Genomic DNA, 22,236 nt, shown 5'->3' on the forward strand with positions numbered 1-22,236 from the left:
TTCGAGAGAAAAATATCTATATGGTATTTCATATGGTATATTGTAGGATTCTTTATTTCAATCTTCAGGATCTAGTTATGGACTGGGGTGGATAACACCCTCCTTTCCGCTATCCCCTCTCCGATATCCCCTCATCTCCCCCTGGATATATATGAAATTGCTGTGTTTCTATTTCTAGGAATTCTTACAAACAAACCGTTGATATATTTTTGAATATTGCCGCTGCTATGGAGAATGGTGAATATGATTTCGATGGAACCAGAGACAAAAAGGTTTGTGTCCTTAAAAATCCTGGACCCAGATTTATAGACTGGTGTTAACTTTAACCCAGGGGCTAACTCAATTCATTTTCAATCGAGTTAGCCCCAGGGTTAAAGATAATACTAGTGTTTAAAACCAGCCCCTGAGGTTTGGTAATGACTCGAACACTGCAAGTTTACTAACAAAGAAAGGTGCCACCGTAATGAAAGCTGAAAGCAATAGAACTGCGTAAATATTCCTGATTGTGACACGAGTAGTTTGATATGTTTGAGTGTTTACGTATTTTGTAGCCGGCTGCTCCTGTGATGTCACGAGCGATGACCATTAAATCGGAAATGTCTGAAGCTGAAAACGTTCGTTTCAAATTCGAATCGAAAGAAGACGATTTGAAAGAATTACGAAAACAACTTAAAATGAAAGTAAGAAGAAATCGGCGCCTGAATCAAATAACACCTCAGTTCTCTGGATTCAGTTCCACAGTTGTGAGGTAGAGTTAACTCTGCTCAGTTAAAATCAATTCATTTTCTTTGAGTTAACTCTGGTGTCTAATCTTAACCATGGAACTGGATCCTGAATTTCATCCCCAAATGTTTGCAATAATAGTTGTCTGGGTGAAAATTGTACTTAAAGTCTATCAGTTGATGATAGTTATTTAACCCTTTCAGTGCTGACTAATCAATACCCTATAGTAATTCCACCCTAGTGTGTTGAATAATGGGAATATCACTATAGTGCGTCTAGCAGTGTATTGTTAGTTACTAATATTTCACTATGTTTGAAAGGTGCTGCCATCTTTCAATAGAGATAAAAACTAATTATTGATTACATCAATACACCGCAGTGCGGTGTACTAGCAAAATCCATCACCGATTCGTACACCGCACTGCGGTATAGACGCACTGAAAGGGTTGATTTACTATTTTGAAGGAAATACACAAATTCAAAATGGAGGGACGCATGAAGATAAGATTTTCATGCCACCCTCATTGTACACCCGATTACGCTCTCTTTCTCACCACATTACCATTTCTTCATGTTGTTTGAATGTTCTTCCTGTTGACTCATGAAATGCTTTTTAATAATGTTCTGTAGCAAGAGGAATTGAGTGAAATGCAGGTTAGACTCGGACTGACGGAGAAAAAATTGGAGAATTCCACACGAGATGCGGATGAAAGAGTCGATAAAGTTCAGCGTAGACTCGACGAGGCTTTACAACAACTGAAGAAGAAAGAAAAGTAAGTAACATTTCTAAATTCAGACTCAGTTCCACAGTTGTCAGTTTGACAGTTATAAGCAACGAGGATGTAGAACTATGGAAACTGGGTCCCGGTTAAGTTTCTTAACCCAAGAGATAGAAATAGAAGGATATTTCATGCTTTATCCTATCTATAAGGTATCCCTTAAATCAGATTTCACCAGTCTTAGAGATACATTTCTCAGACTTCCATAGTGTTGCTACCATACTGCTATGAGATACATGTATCTCAATACTTCAGCATCTTCTCAGCATGTTGTTTACGGTTTCATATCTAGCACTCTGGCAATGAGGATTACACAGTTCCTGATTGGCTGAGACGGTGGACGCCTTCAAAGGTGATGGGTCAATTCTAAATTGTTTTGTTTGTATTGTAGGGAATTTGAAGAGACTATGGATGCTCTACAGGCCGATATCGATGCTTTAGAACATGAGAAATCCGAATTAAAAGATCGTCTAAAAACGTTATCAAAGAAGTCATTATTGGAAGGATTAAGTCGTCAAGGAGGAATCACTACGGCAGTATCAGGTCAGTTCAATATCAATCAGGACTTGTGTTCCACAAATCAGGATCCATTTCTACAGTTCTGGATCCAGTTCCATAGTTCAGGATCCAGATCCACAGTTCAGTATCCAGTTCCACAATTCAGGATCCAGTTCTACAGTTCTGGTTCCAGTTCTACAGTTCAGGATCCAGCTCAACAGTTCGTGGTTAAGTTAGACTCAATGGATAAAATGAGTTCATTCAAGTGTAATGTCTCGCTCATTTACCCCATGAAGCTGCTCATCAACTATTAGGGAAAACTTGTACTTCAAATAAAGGAATTTACCTTTAAAGTACCATTGTCTTTAGGCTAACCGTCTCAAGTGCGAAATTGTTGATCAGTTACTGGAGCGAGAAAATAAGAAATTGTGGAGTATTTTAATAGTATGTTGATTTTATTTGTATTTTTAACAGGAAGTGGATCGCCATCTAGTCCGGGTTCATCTTATCCTCCGAGTTTATCAGTTCGGGGAGAGTCTCCAGTTCTTATACAACAGGTAATCCGACAGATTCCACCGATCCTGGGTCATGCAATAGTTTACTGTTTTACAGTTATACAATTGACCAGTTGTTGTACAGGGTCCAGTTTCATGAAAAACTTTAAACTCTTAAATTGATTTCATTAATTCAGTTTATCTTATTTCGATTAAGCAGGTTAAACATTATTGCGAAATCAGACCCAGGATCATTTCTTACATAATCATTGGTTAAAAACTCTCTAACAGTTTTAAGATGATATCGAACCTAATATCTCAAATCTAAACTTAATTTCAGCCTCGTTTGTCCTTTAACGCTATAATGTGCTCTTCTGTGGCTGCAGTGTGTGAATTTGTATTTGATTTCAGATCGAGTCTTTACGCCAAGCTTTGAAACACGTCAAAAATGAAAACTTGCGATTCCAAGCAAAACAAATCAAGGTATTAAGACTAAATCGTTTCTGGTTGAAATTTATTCTAAAAAGCGAGAAAAATCATAAACTTAATGTTTAACGATGGTTTTTAGTGTGAGATGGAGAAGTTACCGAAACTGAACGTTCCCAAGAAACCGACTGGAATGCAACATACAACTGGACTAGTGAAAATAGGAGAAGGAATTGAAGACGAAAACTTGAAAACAGAAATTAATAAACTTACACACAAGTCATCAGCTTTACTGACAGTAGGTTACTCCCCCTCCCCTTCCCTCTCTTTTCTGTATGTGAGAGAAGAGAATCCATTGACGGTCTCGCGGTAATCGAAGGCATTCTTCAATTGAACCCGACCAATTCTGGACTTCTCTTCTGGTGTGTTCGTTTCGACAAGAATAGACTGGCATTGCCCATTCTGAAATAGTACAATCTGTAAACCTGGTAGAGAGTTTGTAATCTGGAATTGCTTTTTCCTAAACAGCCTATACATTCAGTCAAAACCTGTCTAAAAAAAGAACAATTTAAAAACGTGTTAGATGTTTGTATTTGTAGCAATTACATACAATGAGTTGTTGTCCTATGGTTGTCGATATCACTAAACGTAAACCAGCTGAGCATCCTGTTATTGAGAAAGTCAATCCAGCCAATCAGCTCATAGAACACACAGCTAAACTACGTGATATGCAGAAACAAGCTACTGAGGTAATTCTATTTCTCCTTCTTCTCTCCCATTTCCATCCTCCCTCTCCCTCATATTTTTGCATTTTTCCCCACTTACCTAGAATTCAGGGAATTTTCTTTTCTTTAAAAAAGTCAGGGAATTGTCAGGGAATTTTGTGGAAAAGCTAAAAATCAGGGAAAATCCTGTGGGAATCCTATCTCCTCTAGCTGCTCTGCCCTTCATCTTTCCTTTCTCTTACTCTCCCTGCCTTTCTGTCAATCTCTCTTTCCTCTACTCAATTTCATGATTCCCTCTTCACAATCTCTCCCCTCCTCTCTTTCTATTTTGTCTTCACCTATGGGGTAATTCATTTAATACGTACACATTAGGGGAGGGGAGGGGTCAGTGCAATTGCGTACTGTAATGCTTAATGTATATGAAAAAATGGCCGATTTTGCGTACAGAGGGGAGGGGGGTTGAAAAATTCAAATTTTATGCGTACGTAATAAATGAATGATCCCTATATGATATTTCTAGCTGTATTTCGATGATAGGTTGGTCATTTCATACACTGTTTATGTCTTTTATAGTTACAAGTACAAGTGACGTGTTTAATGGCTGCTAATAGAACTGGAGGTCGAGTTAAAACTGATTTCTCTCTCTTCCCAACTCCTGCATTCGCTAAGGTTTGTTTTGTAGTATACCGTAATTTATATCTTATAGTTTTGTCATAACATTTTGCAGATGACTATTAGAATTAAGTCGAAAGTTGAATTATCTACTTGCCCAAGGAAATGTTACGGACTTTATAACATAAGTATTCCTGAAGATGACTATTAGAATAAGTCAAAACATTGAAAAAAGTTTTAGCTCAGGGAAACATTTTGGACTTTATGACGATATTATTTCTGAAGATCACTATTAGGATGGATATGATCGAAATGTCGAATAGACTACTAGCTCAAGGAAACATTTCGGACTTAGTTTTTCATTCTTACCATGAGCGTGGTTATAATTGTTTTATTTGATTGTAGGTGTTACATGAAAGGAGTGGTGAAATGAGACGAGTTGGTAGAATACAGATACCCAGTAAACAGCACAGTGAAACGATACCAGTTCATATTCACCCCGATCAACTTAAACATATTCACGCTAGGTTTATCAGATAGATATATCCGAATGAAGCCTAGTAGGTGTTTGTAATGGATGCTTGAATTATCACACAGTAGACTGCGTTTACCGCTGATTGCCTCGGATCTCAGCTTGCCCCAGAATCCATCTACTCCGGAGTCGATTGCTTCGGATTAGCCTCCCACTGCCTCCGAATTTGCATACCTCAGAGAGAATTGATTGGTCTGTACGAAATCTGAGGCGAACGCAGAGTCTACTGTACAAAGCAGTTCTTGTAAAACTGACAACTTTCATCAGCATAAAATCTTCGATTTTTGTCAGCTAGAAGAAATCATTAGACGGGAACCAGTTCTAGAAGTTTGGCGTTTGAGGTTGTATAATTACCGGTTAAAATGAACTCATTGCGAATGAAAATGGAATCCGCAGTGGAATTTGTGTCCAGAAAACTATATTCCAATTCTGTGTGAAAGTTGTTTGCTTTTTACAAGTGCCGACATTATCTTGTGGATTTATGAATTATTTCTGTGCATGGTTTAAAATCGAGTACGATTATGTCGTATTATTATTTATATATATATTATAATTTATCTTTTCGAGGTTAAAAATCCTCTTCATGGTTTCATTTGAGTGAAATGGCTCTCCGTCAAACTGGTCTATAAGTCTATTCTACATATTGTATAACGTGTGTGTAAGACTTTCGCTGGTAACAATAGAGGAAGAAACTATAACTTTAGAAACGCGTGATTCTTCGAGGAAAATTTGACCTTTAGGTATTACACATATAGAGCTTAGTGTTCAGTGGTGAAAATCAGAGAGAAATTTAGGAAAATATTAGAATATTTTACTATTGGTTTTGAAGCTTATCTTCAACGGTGAAATGTGTACTTAAAGAAACTAAGACTTCGAAATAAAGCGTTTACGAGTTTATAAAATGTAAGATAATGGTATTTAGTTTAAGCTTCGGGGGTTTGAAATCTGCAGATCTCTCATATATACATTTTCCTTTAAGAAAGTATAGAGGACACGGGGAGGGGGTTTCGCTATTGTGTAGAAGAGGGGAGAATATGATATACTGTTGTAGCTATATGAACGTACGATGTAAATCTGTATTCTGCCGATTGTTTGTCAAATTTGTTTTTGAGGGAGACCTGAAAATAAGTTAGGGCATGTTTCGGTATGTGTATCACAGTAGATGGCTCTGCAGGTCGGTTAACAATGTCTGACCTTCATAGATGAGTACAGTCCCTGCGAACAATCCCTCTCAACCCCCGGGATCAATCCCCACGTGTTGTATCTATATACTGCAGACAGTTTATGAATAATAAATGAAGATGTGTCAGGTTTTCGCCGTTAAACACATTGCTCTAAAACTCTCCCGGGTAATAGGGGTCTACAGTAAATATTGTCTGATGACCTATAAACATTACACCTAGCTCATCATCGCTTTCCATCTCCTGATATCACTTTTACAATAACACGAAAAAATGTAGAACATGAGAAATTTATTCGAAATATCTCGGATCCTTACATAGGTGGAACAATCTTTAAATTGTGGGCTTATCCGAGTACAATATATAATGACTGAAAACGATTGGGTGAATTGAAAATACAAATTGGGACTCAGAAATAGAGATGACTTCAGTAATGTGGTGATTTATCAAAGTGATGATTTAGATGGATTTGGCTGAGTTTACATATAGAAATGGTCTACGGTTCTAGTTCAATGAGACCTTTCTCGTAATTTCACTCTCTGATGAATACACGAGTGTTTCCTGTTTTAGTAAGGCCAAAAAAAATTGATACCTTGTTTCTCCGCTCTGCTGAGCTTAAATGTTGACCCGGCCGGCCGCCTATCTACCCTATACATTACTTTTTTTAAAATCGTGATCAATTTCACCATAACGGACCCGGCCGCTATAGAAATGAACTGTTTATAAATTTTATCATATTTTACAAAAATGACCCGGCCGCTGCGGAGAAACAAGGTATCATTTTTGTTCAGCCTAATATCTGATTTATATCAATTATGTGGCTATTACTGATATTTGAAACCGAAATCTATGACCGCATTGACGCGTATTAGTGACGTAGGCTTATTGTTTGAACGTACACGTAATGTAGTAGTATCACCTTTGAGTAATCAATGATTAGATCTTAGGCAGAGAGTTCAAGTATCCGAATAGCCATATAAGCGATAACACTAAAAACCTCATTTTCTAATGAGTAAATACAGTTTATTAACACGAACGTTTTCGGGATCATATCCCCTCATCAGGTGAAATACAAGTGAATCGAATGATTAAACTACAGGTTTATATACAACATAAGTTACAAAATTACAAGTGCTAAATTCTAAGCTAATTACAAACCCTCTTATTACCTCCCTCTAATCAATGATTACTCCAGATCCTTGGAGTAATGAATTATTACTCCAAGGAATTACTCTGTAGCGGTGAAGCGTGAATATTTCACTAGCAGTTCTTCGATTCCGGATTCAGGAGAAAATATTTTCAAAAGGGTTTAGTCTGCAGTGTCTAAACACACTCTAATCTTTTCATCGGATGTTGTATGTTGTATGTACATGTACCATATTTAAACTACATGTGTTATCGATTTCAAACGTGAACATTTTTGAAGAATAGTTCCTTCTCCGAGCGTGCCATCTCTAGGGAATATATGGGGAACTAATTTCGTATTCTGAAGGTTGATATCGTATTTTCTCGGGTGTCAATTCGTTGAAATCACAAGAGGGGATTTTTATACGAAGAATAGGCTTCAATCATGTATGGTGCGGTAAGAGAGGGATGGAGAGACCAGTGTATATCCGGGTAGATCGAATACCATACAGAGCCGATTCTGAAAATTGATTCCTTTTCATCAACGATAGCAGATCCGCGCAACAGATTCTGCTGAAATGAAATTAGAAAAAAACCTCGTCGTAATATCATCGTCCTCTTTGGAATTAGACGCAAGTCGTCGGAAATTCAATCTAGTTTCTTTTTTTAACTGAATCCAATCGAATTTCGCTGCTCAATTTTGGCTGAAACTGCTTAACTTGTTACTAATGCCGACTTTCAACTTGAAATTAATCTCTGTTGAATAGACTATCTATAGTCAACGATTAAACCGGTTCTGTGATTGGCTATCTATCTATTCTCGCTGGTATCAGCTCTCCTGTCTCTCTTACAGTGTAATCCATTGACCTTGATATTAAGAGTCTCCTTATGATCTGGGGCCTCATTCTTACTACAGCACGATTTCAATGTTTCGATTTACAACATCGTGTTTTAAAAACTCCTGCAGATTAATTTATTTTCTTGTCATAAAAAGCCGAGATTGTATAGTTACAACGAGAGGAATGCGAGTTCATCAATTTGACCCCTGTTTGATTCACAATTACTTGTACATCTTAAAAACAGACAACACTGCATTGAATTCCTGAAGATATTCATTTTTACCTCAGAGACACTTTTACCTCAGTGGCACCGAACCCAGGGGCCGGTCGCTTAGTCATGGCTTAGACTTAAGACCAGTCTAAGACCAACTTAGTTCAATAGCCAATTCAACAACTTAAGATCAGTCTTAAGATTTAAGACCACTTTTGGACTTAAGTCACGACTGTGCAACTGGGGCCGGTTCCATAGTCGAGACTTAAGTACAAAAGTCGTCTTTAAACCTTAAGACTGGTCTTAAGCTTTTAGATTAGCTATAGAACTAGGATAGTCTTAGACTGGTCTTTCGTCTAAGCGATGATTATGGAACCGGCCCCAGGAGCCAGGGTAGTTAACTGAGCCCACATTATTCATTATCGATTGTGGCGTGTTGCTATGGTAGTGGTTTACAGATCCTTTCTGTTTTAAAATGCAGTCATTATTTGATTAATTTCTACAATGTAATTAGAGGTGATTAACTATTGATATTTGAAATTAGGCTTTATGTGTGTAAAGTTTAGGTGCATCAATGAGTCGACTAAAAAGCTAATAAAATATATCTTTCGTTGCAAATCATTTGTAGTTTTCTTGTGGTATATTTTTTACGAAGAAAAAGAATTCTAGTGATTAAAGTCCATTTTGGAGTTTTTGAGTCATCTCTGTGCAACTCGGGCTGGGATCGGTGTTTACATGACTGTCTGAGCTTGGAGTAATTCAAGGTCTGAGCTCGTTTTAGCTCTATAACAATAAAGACCAGTATCAGTTGATTATCTCTCATTGTATGGCTAATCTGGAAAGTTAAGACCAGTCTTTAGATTTAGGACCATTTCAGAAGAAGTAAGTCAGAAATGTATACAACCGCTCCCCGATTGGGACACTAGTCAGAGAGTCAGTCAGTCGGGAGATGTGAAGATTGGAGTTTATCAAAATGAAATGATGTGGGCACAGGGACTTGTCACGATTGATAGTAAATTAATAAAACCAGTATCATTGACCAACTCCAGTATCCCTGTATAATAAATTTTTTTGTTATACTGGAGTTGGTCTCTGCTACTGGTTGGGGGGGGGGGGGGGGGTTGGCAAGTAAACCTCAGCTGGCAGCAGCGACGGTGGCGGCTGGGTTCTGATGACAACAATTCACTTCGTGATTCGTATTTTGTGGCTTCATGAATATTGTATTTCTCGGGATCCTGCTGAATATCAATACAGTTCGAAAATAAGTTGTAGAGCATTTACATTTTATTGGATAATCGCGAATGCTGTAAACTTGAGATCAATAGTTATTTGTCCGAATTTATACAGCGAATATTCACGAACTTCTCGCCCCAGTAAAAGATTTGTGTAGAAATTAACCACAAAGTTGCATACATGGAATTGTGCGAAAATATCGTATAGAAAATCTCTGTTCCGGTGGGATTGGTAAAAATACTGCAAGACTGTCTGAGAATGCACTGACTGTCAAACCTTGGAGTAATCATTTGAAATGATTACTCCAAGGTTTGACAGTGTGACTGCGTGAGAGTGTACTGACTGTCTGATCTGATAGTGTACTGACCGTTGGAGGTACCGTACATCACTGAATGTCGCTGTAACCAGGTCGGGTTCAAGTTGTATGAAGTGAACCAAACTTGAGATCATTAGTTATTTATTTGTCTGAATTTCTACAGCGGATTTTCATACAGAAATATTCACGAATTTCTCGTCCCAGTAAAATATATATGTAGAAATTAACCACAAAGTTGCATACATGGAATTGTGCGAAAATATCGTATAGAAAATGTCTGTCAGTTGCGGTGACATTGGTAAAAATACTGTAATAGTGGATGGAAGTGTGAACATTGTAAATGCAAGTGAAACAGTAACAAGCATTATTGTTGTACGCTTGGATTTTGTAGTTTTCTGATCAGATGAAACCATTTTTGAACCCCTGAACAACTGCATTGTTATAACAGAATTTGATGTAATGATTAAAGTAAAAGGTAGAATATTAACGTTGATGACAAATATGGAGAACACTTTTATTTGATCAATCAACAGATAAAAACATCCATAAAACTGGTCAGCAAAATGTACCGACAAAGTAGGTGTGAGATAGAGAACCAGTACATTTACTGCAGTAATTATCAAAATAGTAACTCTAGCGAATCTCGGTGTACATATCAAACGAGATTTGAACGGGAAAAGCACAACTGCCGCACGTTCTAGAGATACTGCTACTATTAGCCACGAACTGTTGACGACTGCAACCGCAAATACAAATTCATAGATTTGACAACTGATCAATGAATTCATGATGAAGATAGGACCACCTTTAACGTTGAAGAGAATAAACTGTATAACAGGATTCAGTGTAAAACTGATGCAGTACCAAAAGTCACTGATAGACAAAACGATCAGATAGTTAGCGTAAGATAAACTGCAGAATCTATGACTTATCATTATCAGGAAAGTAGCTGAATTTCCTATGCCTAAGGCTCCGAACAGAAACAAGACAGGCAGATTGCCCAATGACACGATACGGTAGATTTTGGACTTGCTCACCACATACATCAGAACAATGTAACTGTTGTATGTTCGACCAATCTGCATCTGAGTAGAATTCATGATTCATGGAGATCAAATGAGAGTGAACGGACTGTCCGAGAGAGCACTGCCTGTTCTGTTCTGTTCTGTTCTGTTCTGTTCTGTTCTGTGCTGTTCTGTTCTGTTCTGTTCTGTTCTGTTCTGTTCTGTTCTGTTCTGTTCTGTTCTGTTCTGTTCTGTTCTGTTCTGTTCTGTTCTGTTCTGTTCTGTTCTGTTCTGTTCTGTTCTGTTCTGTTCTGTTCTGTTCTGTTCTGTTCTGTTCTGTTCTGTTCTGTTCTGTTCTGTTCTGTTCTGTTCTGTTCTGTTCTGTTCTGTTCTGTTCTGTTCTGTTCTGTTCTGTTCTGTTCTGTTCTGTTCTGTTCTGTTCTGTTCTGTTCTGTTCTGTTCTGTTCTGTTCTGTTCTGTTCTGTTCTGTTCTGTTCTGTTCTGTTCTGTTCTGTTCTGTTCTGTTCTGTTCTGTTCTGTTCTGTTCTGTTCTGTTCTGTTCTGTTCTGTTCTGTTCTGTTCTGTTCTGTTCTGTTCTGTTCTGTTCTGTTCTGTTCTGTTCTGTTCTGTTCTGTTCTGTTCTGTTCTGTTCTGTTCTGTTCTGTTCTGTTCTGTTCTGTTCTGTTCTGTTCTGTTCTGTTCTGTTCTGTTCTGTTCTGTTCTGTTCTGTTCTGTTCTGTTCTGTTCTGTTCTGTTCTGTTCTGTTCTGTTCTGTTCTGTTCTGTTCTGTTCTGTTCTGTTCTGTTCTGTTCTGTTCTGTTCTGTTCTGTTCTGTTCTGTTCTGTTCTGTTCTGTTCTGTTCTGTTCTGTTCTGTTCTGTTCTGTTCTGTTCTGTTCTGTTCTGTTCTGTTCTGTTCTGTTCTGTTCTGTTCTGTTCTGTTCTGTTCTGTTCTGTTCTGTTCTGTTCTGTTCTGTTCTGTTCTGTTCTGTTCTGTTATCGGATAATTAATTCAACCTACCTTAAAGAAATTATTTAAGTCTTTATACTTCAGCTCCAATTCATTTGTCAGATGTATCAAATTCGTAAAATCTAACACAATTTACTCAGATTGAAACTTGACGTTTTATCATGTGAAACATGAATGTTACCAAGATATATATATGAACACTCATTGAACGAGAATTCATCGTAAATAATGGAATATATATATGTTACAGTAAAACAGAACAGGCTGGAAAATATCTAACGGTTCTATAGAGAGAAAACACGGGTCAAAATAGCATCAGTTCATTATTCAACCACATGAATACACAGACCAACAGTACCCACAGGAGTTCGCGGGGCTAAGTTCTTAATGGAATTATAACCTTGGATGGATTTGAACCCGGGCTTCTCACCTGCCAGCCTTGTATCTTAACACTTGACAAACAAGTTCAGGCCATTGTCGATGACTTATCTAAACGACGGCATACACTTAGTCACAAAATCACAGACGATTTCGACCGTAATGTGACGACTTATTATCTGATGGAGACTTACGTACACCTAGAAAATTGAGTTGGATATACAAATTGAGACTATGGGATAGAGATGACTTTAGTAATGAGACAACTTACGCAAATGACGAGTTATATTTTGAAAACTGAATTTGAACCGTCGTTTTACTCTAGTTGTTATGGTGGGTGATTCGGGCCATGCTAGAAAATTTTTCTGTACGGCTAGAGCAACGATAAAAAAAATCACATTGGCCCGTTTTGTGGTTTTTCTCGCGCGATGACTCAAAATACGTTTTGTTTTCTCGGGCGATAATTCAAAACTTTTGTTGATTTTCTCGCGCGAGAAAACCAAAAGTTTTGAATTCTCGCCCGAGGAAATCAACCTTTTTCTACTGACTGTCTGAGAATGTTCTGGAACTGACCGTGTCTTCTTGAGTATTGGAAAATTCATTCAACTTTAATATAAAGATATCATTAAAGCCTTTATTGCAGCTACAATTCGTTTATAAAATGTCTATAGTTAGTAGCGAATAGAAAATAGATTCTCTGAAATCTAACACAATAAACTCAGATTTGTGAAAGTTTATTATTGTGTACGTAAAATGTTACTGCAATTTAAATTTCAAATATTCGTCGTTAAATGGTGAAATATCGTATACATAGTACAACATCTGAACAGGTTGAAAAATATGTATCAGTTCTATACAGGGAAAACACAAAATAGCATTTCATTATTCAACCACGAACAGGATAGTAGGCAGGACCCAGTTCCAAAGTTGTGAGTTAGAGTTAACTCTGAGTTAAAGTTAGTTCATTTTCAGTGATTTAACTGGATGGAACTGTGGAACTGGACCCAGGACTCCTCGTGGGCTCAAATTCTCAAGACTTCCTAAAATGTCATTTTTCCATTTTGTATTTGAACCTGGGCCTCTCGCAAGCCAGCCTTGTATCTAACGAATCGCGGATTCCACGTATGGCATGCGAAGATCCGGCCAGATTTGAGTCCGAATACGTTCTTCGATGTCGGGTAAGGTATGTTGCGAATGGACATCTCCCCCGGCAGATTGCCACGGTTCGCGCCGTGGCTGAGTGTAGCGATGCCATCAGGTTCGAATCCCTGCCGAGGGAGGATGCGAATCTACACGTATACACGGGACAGTTGTTTTGGTTTTCATTGAACTCGGTTCCAGTTCCAGTTGTACAGCTGTGATGGTTTGAACTCAGTTCCACAGTTGTGTGGGTTCAATTCTATCCTGAACCCAGTTCTACAGTTTTATGAATTAGATTTGACTCATAGTGGACGCAGTTCCACAGTTGTGTTGGCATATTTAACTCTGAACCCAGTATGGGTTTTATTGGACTCCTGCTCCAGTTCCAATTGTGGCTTCTTTCATTGGACTTGATCCTGTTTGACAGTTGTGGGTTCATTTTGACTGTTAACCCAGTTCACACATCTACTTGCTAAACCATGTTCACTGGTTTTTATGGGTTTAAGTCATTCAGATTTTAATTAGACTGCTGTCTGAACAGTGCTGTGTGTATTGCTGGCAAACACGCGCTTTGATTAATTGAATATTTACTGTGAATTCAATAGAACAACAGTTAATGTAATGAATGGATGGAGAATGTTAATTGTCCGAGGTTTTACATGTTCAAGAGTTGCACAAATCAAAAATGAAATGCAATTATTTACTGAATGTCACTGTAACCAGTCCGCAGTGGATCGAAGTGAGACGAATACTTTTTGCCCGCACCATCAACACATCCACACGTGAAAGCGCTGCCCGTAGCGTTATAGGTTGTCAGGCTAATAATTCCATTATCGAAGAAAACCTTTTCGGAATGGTTTTTTTTCGTTCTAAAGAAACGAAAAAATTGATTCTTTACCCCTTTGTACGAGTCTGTGAGTTGTGTGGACAATTAGAATACAAACAATGATTTGTGGAAAAGGAATTTTAATCCGAAGAATCATACTTGAAATCAATGGTCTGAATTTCTACAGCGGATTTTCTTACAGAAATATTCACGAATTTCTCGCCCCAGTAACAGATATATGTAAAAATTTACGACATAGTTGCACATTTGAAACTGTCCAAATATGTCATAGAGAAAATCTTTCTGTTTCTGTGAGTTTGGTAACAATACTGCAAAAGTAATTGGAAGTGTAAATACTGCAAATGCGAGTGAAACTGTTACAAGCATTATTGTTGTACGTTTTGATTTTGTAGTTTTCTGATCAGACGAAACCATTTTTGAACCTCTGAATAACTGAACTATTATGACAGAATTTGATGTTAGAATCAAAAATAAAGGCAGTACATAATTCTGGATGACAAATACCGTAAAATATGTTATTTGGTCAGAAAATTCATAGTAACATCCAAAAGACTGGTCGAAAAAATGTATCGAAAAAGTAGGAAGAAAATTGATAACCAGGACATTGACCGCAGTTAATGTTAATATAACAAATCTAGCGAACCTCGGTGTACATATCAAACGAGACGTGAACGGGAAGAGCACAACTGCTGCACGTTCTAGAGATATTGCTATTATAAGCCATGAACTGTTGCATTGAACAAGCGCCATTACAAATTCATAATATTGACAAATGATCAGTGAATTCATGATGAATTTAGGACCTTCTTTAACGTGCAAGAGAACAAACTGTAAAACAGGCATCAGTGTAAAATTGATGCAGAATGTGAAATCGCTGAGAGACAAAACGATTAGATAGTTAGCGTAAGATAAACTGCGGAATCTGCGGCTTATCATTATCAGGAAAGTAGCTGAATTTCCGAAGGCTCCTAACAAGAACACTAAAGGCAGAATGACCAGTGACACAGTACGGTAGATTCCAGATCTCTTCGCAACAGACATCAGAACGGTATTACTAAGATAAGCAAGACCAATCTGAGTTGAATTCATGATTCTTGAGGATCAAATGAGAACTGATTGTCTGAAAGTGTTCTGACTGCCTTAGAGTGTAATGACTGTCTGAGAGTGTAACGATCTGAGAGTGTAACGGTCTGAGAATGTTCTGGAACTGACCGTGTCTTCTCGCGTATCGGAAAACTAATTTAACTTTGACATAAAAAAATCATTAAGTCTTTATTCCAGCTATAATTCATTTGTGAAATTTATTGTTAACAGCGAATAGAAAAAATCAATTTTCAGAAATCTAACACAATGCACTCAGATTTTGTGAAAGTTTACATCGTGTAAAATATAATATGTATAAAATATTTAATATCAATTTTCATTGTACAAGAATGTATTAAAATGGTGAAATATTTAATATCAAAAATTCTGAACATTTTGGAAAATATTTATCAGGACGGGACAGTAGCCAGGAGTTGTTTAGGGCTCAAGTTCTCAAGTTCTTATTTCCTTAAGGGTAATTTTTTCCATTTTCTTCAAAAAGACAAAACGTGGAATGATAACCAGGTATGTGAATGTGGGTCCCTCGTCCTCCGGCCCTATATCTAACAACCAGACCGCCAGATTATGGCTGTGAGTCCGCTCAGTGTGGTGATCCAGTTAGCTCTGGTGAAAGGACTGATGGCCAGTCAGGTGTAGTGACTCGATTCATTTACATTAACTGCTATATAATTCTTTGATTTTTTTTGGTGAAAATGTGGTTACATTGCATTCACTTAATCAATTAGATCCGTTGACTCAATCCGTTCACTTTATCAATTAGATCCGTTGTACTGACCGTCTGAGAGTGTTCTGACTGTCTGAGAGTGTACTGACTGTCTGACAGTGTACTGACTGTCTGAAAGTGTACTGACTGTCTGATCTGACAGTGTACTGACCGTCTGACAGTGTGTTGACCGTTGGAGGTACCGTACATTACTGAATGTCGCTGTAACCAGTCGGGTTCAAGTTGTATGAAGTGAACCAAACTTGAGATCAATAGTTATTTGTCTGGATTTCTACAGCGGATTTTCATACAGAAATATTCACGAATTTCTCGCCCCAGTAAAAGATATATGTAGAAATTAACCACACTGACGGCCAGTCAGGTGTAGTGACTCGATTCATTTACATTAACTGCTATATAATTCTTTAATTTTTTCTGGTGAAAATGTGGTTACATTGCATTCACTTAATCAATTAGATCCGTTGACTCAATCCGTTCACTTAATCAATTAGATCCGTTGTACTGACCGTCTGAGAGCGTTCTGACTGTCTGAGAGTGTACTGACTGTCTGAAAGTGTACTGACTGTCTGAGAGTGTACTGACTGTCTGAAAGTGTCCTGACTGTGTGAGAGTGTACTGACTGTCTGAAAGTGTACTGACTGTCTGACAGTGTACTGACTGTCTGAAAGTGTACTGACTGTCTGATCTGACAGTGTACTGACCGTTGGAGGTACCGTACATTACTGAATGTCGCTGTCCAGTCGGGTTCAAGTTGAATGAAGTGAACCAAACTTGAGATCAATAGTTATTTGTCTGAATTTCTACAGCGGATTTTCATACAGAAATATTCACGAATTTCTCGCCCCAGTAAAAGATATGTGTAGAAATTAACCACAAAGTTGCAAACATGGAATTGTGCGAAAATATCGTATAGAAACTCTGTCAGTTGCGGTGACATTGGTAAAAATACTGTAATAGTGGATGGAAGTGTGAACATTGCAAATGCGAGTGAAACAGTAACAAGCATTATTGTTGTACGTGTTGGGAGAGTTCTCGGTCCAACACCACGGGGTTTCGGGCTCACTCCACTGACAGGCGATGGGAGTGAGGAAGCGAGCGAGGAGGACTGTATAGGTTCTCGGACAGAAGCAAAGCAAAGGCCGGGCAGAAACAGAAGCCAGGCGGGTCGACAAGGCAGAAGCAAAGCCAGGCGGGTCACCAGACAGAAGCAAAATTAGCGAGTCGGCCAGAGTCACGTTCCCTGGTTGAAGCAGCAAGGCAGAGTCGTCGTCCTGTCCCTTGAAGCAGCCGTTCCTTTCGTCATGAAATGACTAACTTTAAGACTTTCTTCAGACTATAGCGATTTATTTAGCGGAGAGATGTGTACAGTCAGGCTTGGATAGATGAACTGATTTTACAGGATATTTGTTGCGGCTTTTATACAAAATCAGGCTGGGAACTAATTATGATTACAATCTGGTGAGAATGTTACAAACTGTCAAAATGTTACTATAAAAAGGATTAAAATATACAAACGAGAGAACAGGCACAGTCTTAAACTAGTTAGAAACAAGAAAATTAACTTTAATAAATTATTTGACGCCTGCGAAAAAATGTAGAATTTCTGGTATAAGCTAATGTGGAATTGCAAATTTGAAATCGAAGTTTTAAGAAATTTCGGGAATTATGAGATTTGGCGATTGGGTAGATGATACAGTCTTCGACTGGTCTAATAAAAAAAAATTGTCAACTTGTGACTTCGATTCACTTTTGCCTCTAAGCTGGTCTGCAACTTCATTACCTCCATGGTTGAAGAAAGAGCTCTTCTGATGTCTGCTTCATCATGACTTTGAGCATATCGTGTAGCCAGCCAGCCCAGTCCTGGGGCCCGGTCTGGCTGTCACTTGATATCCTAGACTTGAGTCTGGGTTGAAGTAGACATTGTCATATAATTAACTTATTCATGTTATTCTGTATGAAATTACCCGTGTGTCTTGTATTTTCTTATTTTAAAATTTGTAAATGTATTGATTTTTGGAATTTTATCCCGGAATTTCAATGTAATAAGGATCAATAAAGTATTGAATTTAATTGTCACCTTATACACATGCCATCAGTGGACGCGGAGCCGTATATGACAGCTATGCTATAATAAATTGCTAATCTCATGAAACCTGCATACGTCTAATATCGAACATATTTTCTAAAACATTTGAATATTGAAATTATTTTACACGTTTTTATATAGACCGCTTGTAGCCGCCGATGAAATTCACGCCGGCCCTACTCAGATCGTAGATAGCTTCGTCATTCCACTAGCAGCCCAATGTCAGGGTCTGACTTTTATATCAGACTTCCAAATCGTGTATACATCCGCCATTTAACCGAATGATCCGATTTACTTATCATTTCTATTTATCCCTGCCGCTCCTGATATAATCATACATCCTTTACTATTACAATACGTCTTCTCATGATATTCAATGCGATATAACATTTCGACGTTCAAATAGAGGTCATTATATAATCCCAGGGAGCCATTCTACATCTTTATCAATAATATTTTGCCATATAGCTTGTATGTGTACACATAAACCTGTGACGTTTTGCACATCGATTTACGGTTGTCGTTTGTAAAATGACGCTGAATGGTTATCATTGTTTAGGTTTCATAATGGTAACGTTTTATAAGGCGTCAAACAAAATAATACACGTGTTATTGATTATGAAACGCGAGTTCACACGGGATCTCGGTGGTAACCAGGTCCACGCGCACTATAGCCATCTGGCTTCGATAAACTGTTGTAACGGTTACAACGGTACGTTTGGATTTTGTAGTTTTCTGATCAGATGAAACCATTTTTGAACCCCTGAACAACTGAATTGTTATAACAGAATTTGATGTAATGATTAAAGTAAAAGGTAGAATATTAACGTGGATGACAAATATGGAGAACACTTTTATTTGATCAATCAACAGATAAAAACATCCATAAAACTGGTCAGCAAAATGTACCGACAAAGTAGGTGTGAGATAGAGAACCAGTACATTTTACTGCAGTAATTATCAAAATAGTAACTCTAGCGAATCTCGGTGTACATATCAAACGAGATTTGAACGGGAAAAGCTCAACTGTCGCACGTTCTAGAGATACTGCTACTATTAGCCACGAACTGTTGCCGACTGCAACCGCAAATACAAATTCATAGATTTGACAACTGATCAATGAATTCATGATGAAGATAGGACCACCTTTAACGTTGAAGAGAATAAACTGTATAACAGGATTTAGTGTAAAACTGATGCAGTACACAAAGTCACTGATAGACAAAACGATCAGATAGTTAGCGTAAGATAAACTGCAGAATCTATGACTTATCATTATCAGGAAAGTAGCTGAATTTCCTAAGGCTCCGAACAGAAACAAGACAGGCAGAATCCCCAGTGACGCGATACGGTAGATTCTGGACTTGCTCACCACAGACCTCAGAACAATGTAACTGTTGTATGTTCGACCAATCTGCATCTGAGTAGAATTCGTGATTCATGGAGATCAAATGAGAGTGAACGGACTGTCCGAGAGAGCACTGCCTGTTCTGTTCTGTTCTGTTCTGTTCTGTTCTGCAGCAGAGTGTTCTAGATCTGACCGGTCTTCTCACGTATCGGATAATTAATTCAACCTACCATAAAGAAATTATTTAAGTCTTTATACTTCAGCTCCAATTCATTTGTCAGATGTATCTAATTCGTAAAATCTAACACAATTTACTCAGATTGAAACTTGACGTTTTATCATGTGAAACATGAATGTTACCAAGATATTTATATAAACACTCATTGAACGAGAATTCATCGTAAATAATGAAATATATATATGTTACAGTAAAACAGAACAGGCTGGAAAATATCTAACGGTTCTATAGAGAGAAAACACGGGTCAAAATAGCATCAGTTCATTATTCAACCACATGAATACACAGAACAGTACCCACAGGAGTTCACGGGGCTAAGTTCTTAATGGAATTATAACCTAGGATGGATTTGAACCCGAGCTTCTCGCCTGCCAGCCTTGTATCTTAACACTTGACAAACAAGTTCAGGCCATTGTTGATGACTTATCTAAATGACGGCATACACTTAGTCACAAAATCACAGACGATTTCGGCCGTAATGTGACGACTTATTATCTGATGGAGACTTACGTACACCTAGAAAATTGAGTTGGATATACAAATTGAGACTATGGGATAGAGATGACTTCAGTAATGAGACAACTTATGCAAATGACGAGTTATATTTTGAAAACTGAATTTGAACCGTCGTTTTACTCTGGTTGTTATGGTGGCTGATTCGGGCCATGCTAGAAAATTTTTCTGTACGGCTAGAGCAACGATAAAAAAAATCACATTGGCCCGTTTTGTGGTTTTTCTCGTGCGATGACTCAAAATACGTTTTGTTTTCTCGGGCGATAATTCAAAAATCGCGCGAGAAAACCAAAAGTTTTGAATTCTCGCCCGAGGAAATCAATCTTTTTCTACTGACTGTCTGAGAATGTTCTGGAACTGACCGTGTCTTCTTGACTATTGGAAAATTCATTCAACTTTAATATAAAGATATCATTAAAGCCTTTATTGCAGCTACAATTCGTTTGTAAAATGTCTATAGTTAGTAGCGAATAGAAAATAGATTCTCTGAAATCTAACACAATAATATTCAGATTTGTGAAAGTTTATTAGTGTGTACGTAAAATGTTACTGCAAATTTAATATCAAATATTCGTCGTACAATAATTTATTGCTAGATAGACCTTGTTAACAACTGGTTTTAGGGGTTTTTACGCCATTCGGATTTAAATTAGACTGCTGTTTGAACAGTGTTGTGCGTATTGCTGGCAAACACGCGTTTTGTTTAATTGAACATTTGCTGTGAATTCAATAGAACAAAAGTTTATGTAATGAATGGATGGAGAATTTTAAAGGTTTTACATGTTTAAGAGTTGTACAAATCAAACATGAAATGCTATCATTTATTGAATGTCACTGTAGCCAGTCCGCAGTGGATCGAAGTGAGACGAGTACGTTTTGCCGGCACCATCAACACACCCACACGTGAAAGCGCCGCCCGTAGCGTTATAGGTTGTCAGGCTAATAATATCACTATCGAGGTAAACCTTTTCGGAATGGTTTTTTTTTCGTTCTAAAGAAACGAAAAAATTGATTCTTTACCCCGAGTCTGTGTGTTGTGTGGACAATTAGAATATAAACAATGATTTGTGGAAAAGGAATTTTAATCCGAAGAATCATACTTGATATCAATGGTCTGAATTTCTACAGCGGATTTTCTTACAGAAATAATCACGAATTTCTCGCCCCATTAACAGATATATGTAGAAATTTACCACAAAGTTACACATTTGAAACTGTGCAAATATGTCAAAAAGAAATTCTCTCTGTTCTGCTGAGATTGGTAAAAATGTAGCAATAGTGGATGGAAGTGTAAATATTGCAAATGCGAGTGAAACTGTTACAAGCATTATTGTTGTACGTTTTGATTTTGTAGATTTCTGATCGGACGAAACCATTTTTGGACCTCTGAATAACTGAATTATTATTACAGAATTTGATGCAATGATCAAGATTAATGGTAACAGATAAACGTGGACAACAAATAAGGAGAAAAATTTTATTTGGTCGAATGATTCATAATAACATCCAAAGAACTTGTCAGTAAAATGTATCGAAACTGTTGGTAGAAGAATGGGAACCAGTACATTTACTGCAGTTATTATCAATATAACGAATCTAGCGAATCTCGGTGTACATATCAAACGAGATGTGAACGGGAAGAGCACAACTGCCACACGTTCTAGAGATATTGCTACTATTAACCACGTACTATTGCTGCATGCAACCGCAAATACACATTCGTAGAGTTGACAACTGATCAGTGAATTCACGATGTATATTGGACCTGTTTTCAAATGCAAGAGAACAAACTGTAAAACAGGATTCAGTGTGAAGTTGATACAGAACGTGAAATCACTGAGAGACAAAACGATGAGGTAGTTAGCGTAGGACAAACTGCGGAATCTGTGACTTATCATTATCAGGAAAGTAGCTGAATTTCCAAACGCCCCAAACAGGAACAAAATAGGCAAAGTGACCAGTGACACAGTTCGGTAGATTGCTGACCTGTTCACTAGAGACATGAGAACAATGTAACTGTTATAAGTTCGGCCGATTTGCATCTGAGTTGAATTCATGATTCTCGCAAATCAAATGAGAGTGAACTGACTGTCTAAGAGTCTACTGACTATCTGCGAGTTTACTGGCTGTCCGAGAGTATGCTGACTGCCAGTGAGAGCAATGACTATCTGAAAATGTACTGGAACTCGACC

At 37.7% G+C, this 22,236-nt stretch overlaps 1 protein-coding gene across 4 annotated transcripts in view; it reads left to right on the forward strand.

Annotated features, from left to right (window-relative positions):
* LOC141899320 (dynactin subunit 1-like) overlaps window positions 1-8,780 on the forward strand; it is a 45,875-nt gene extending 37,095 nt beyond the window's left edge. For all 4 annotated transcript variants that reach the window (XM_074785560.1, XM_074785559.1, XM_074785561.1 and 1 more), the window contains 10 exons: window positions 179-272; window positions 552-680; window positions 1,354-1,496; window positions 1,894-2,045; window positions 2,475-2,557; window positions 2,906-2,977; window positions 3,063-3,218; window positions 3,520-3,669; window positions 4,219-4,314; window positions 4,663-8,780. In XM_074785560.1, coding sequence (XP_074641661.1) covers window positions 179-272; window positions 552-680; window positions 1,354-1,496; window positions 1,894-2,045; window positions 2,475-2,557; window positions 2,906-2,977; window positions 3,063-3,218; window positions 3,520-3,669; window positions 4,219-4,314; window positions 4,663-4,797 — 1,210 coding nt within the window. In that variant the 3' untranslated portion in view covers window positions 4,798-8,780. The remainder of the gene's footprint in view (window positions 1-178; window positions 273-551; window positions 681-1,353; window positions 1,497-1,893; window positions 2,046-2,474; window positions 2,558-2,905; window positions 2,978-3,062; window positions 3,219-3,519; window positions 3,670-4,218; window positions 4,315-4,662) is intronic.
* The last annotated feature ends 13,456 nt before the right edge of the window (window positions 8,781-22,236 follow it).

This window comes from Tubulanus polymorphus, chromosome 2 (assembly GCF_964204645.1).
Source record: "Tubulanus polymorphus chromosome 2, tnTubPoly1.2, whole genome shotgun sequence".
NCBI lineage: Eukaryota > Metazoa > Nemertea > Palaeonemertea > Tubulaniformes > Tubulanidae > Tubulanus > Tubulanus polymorphus.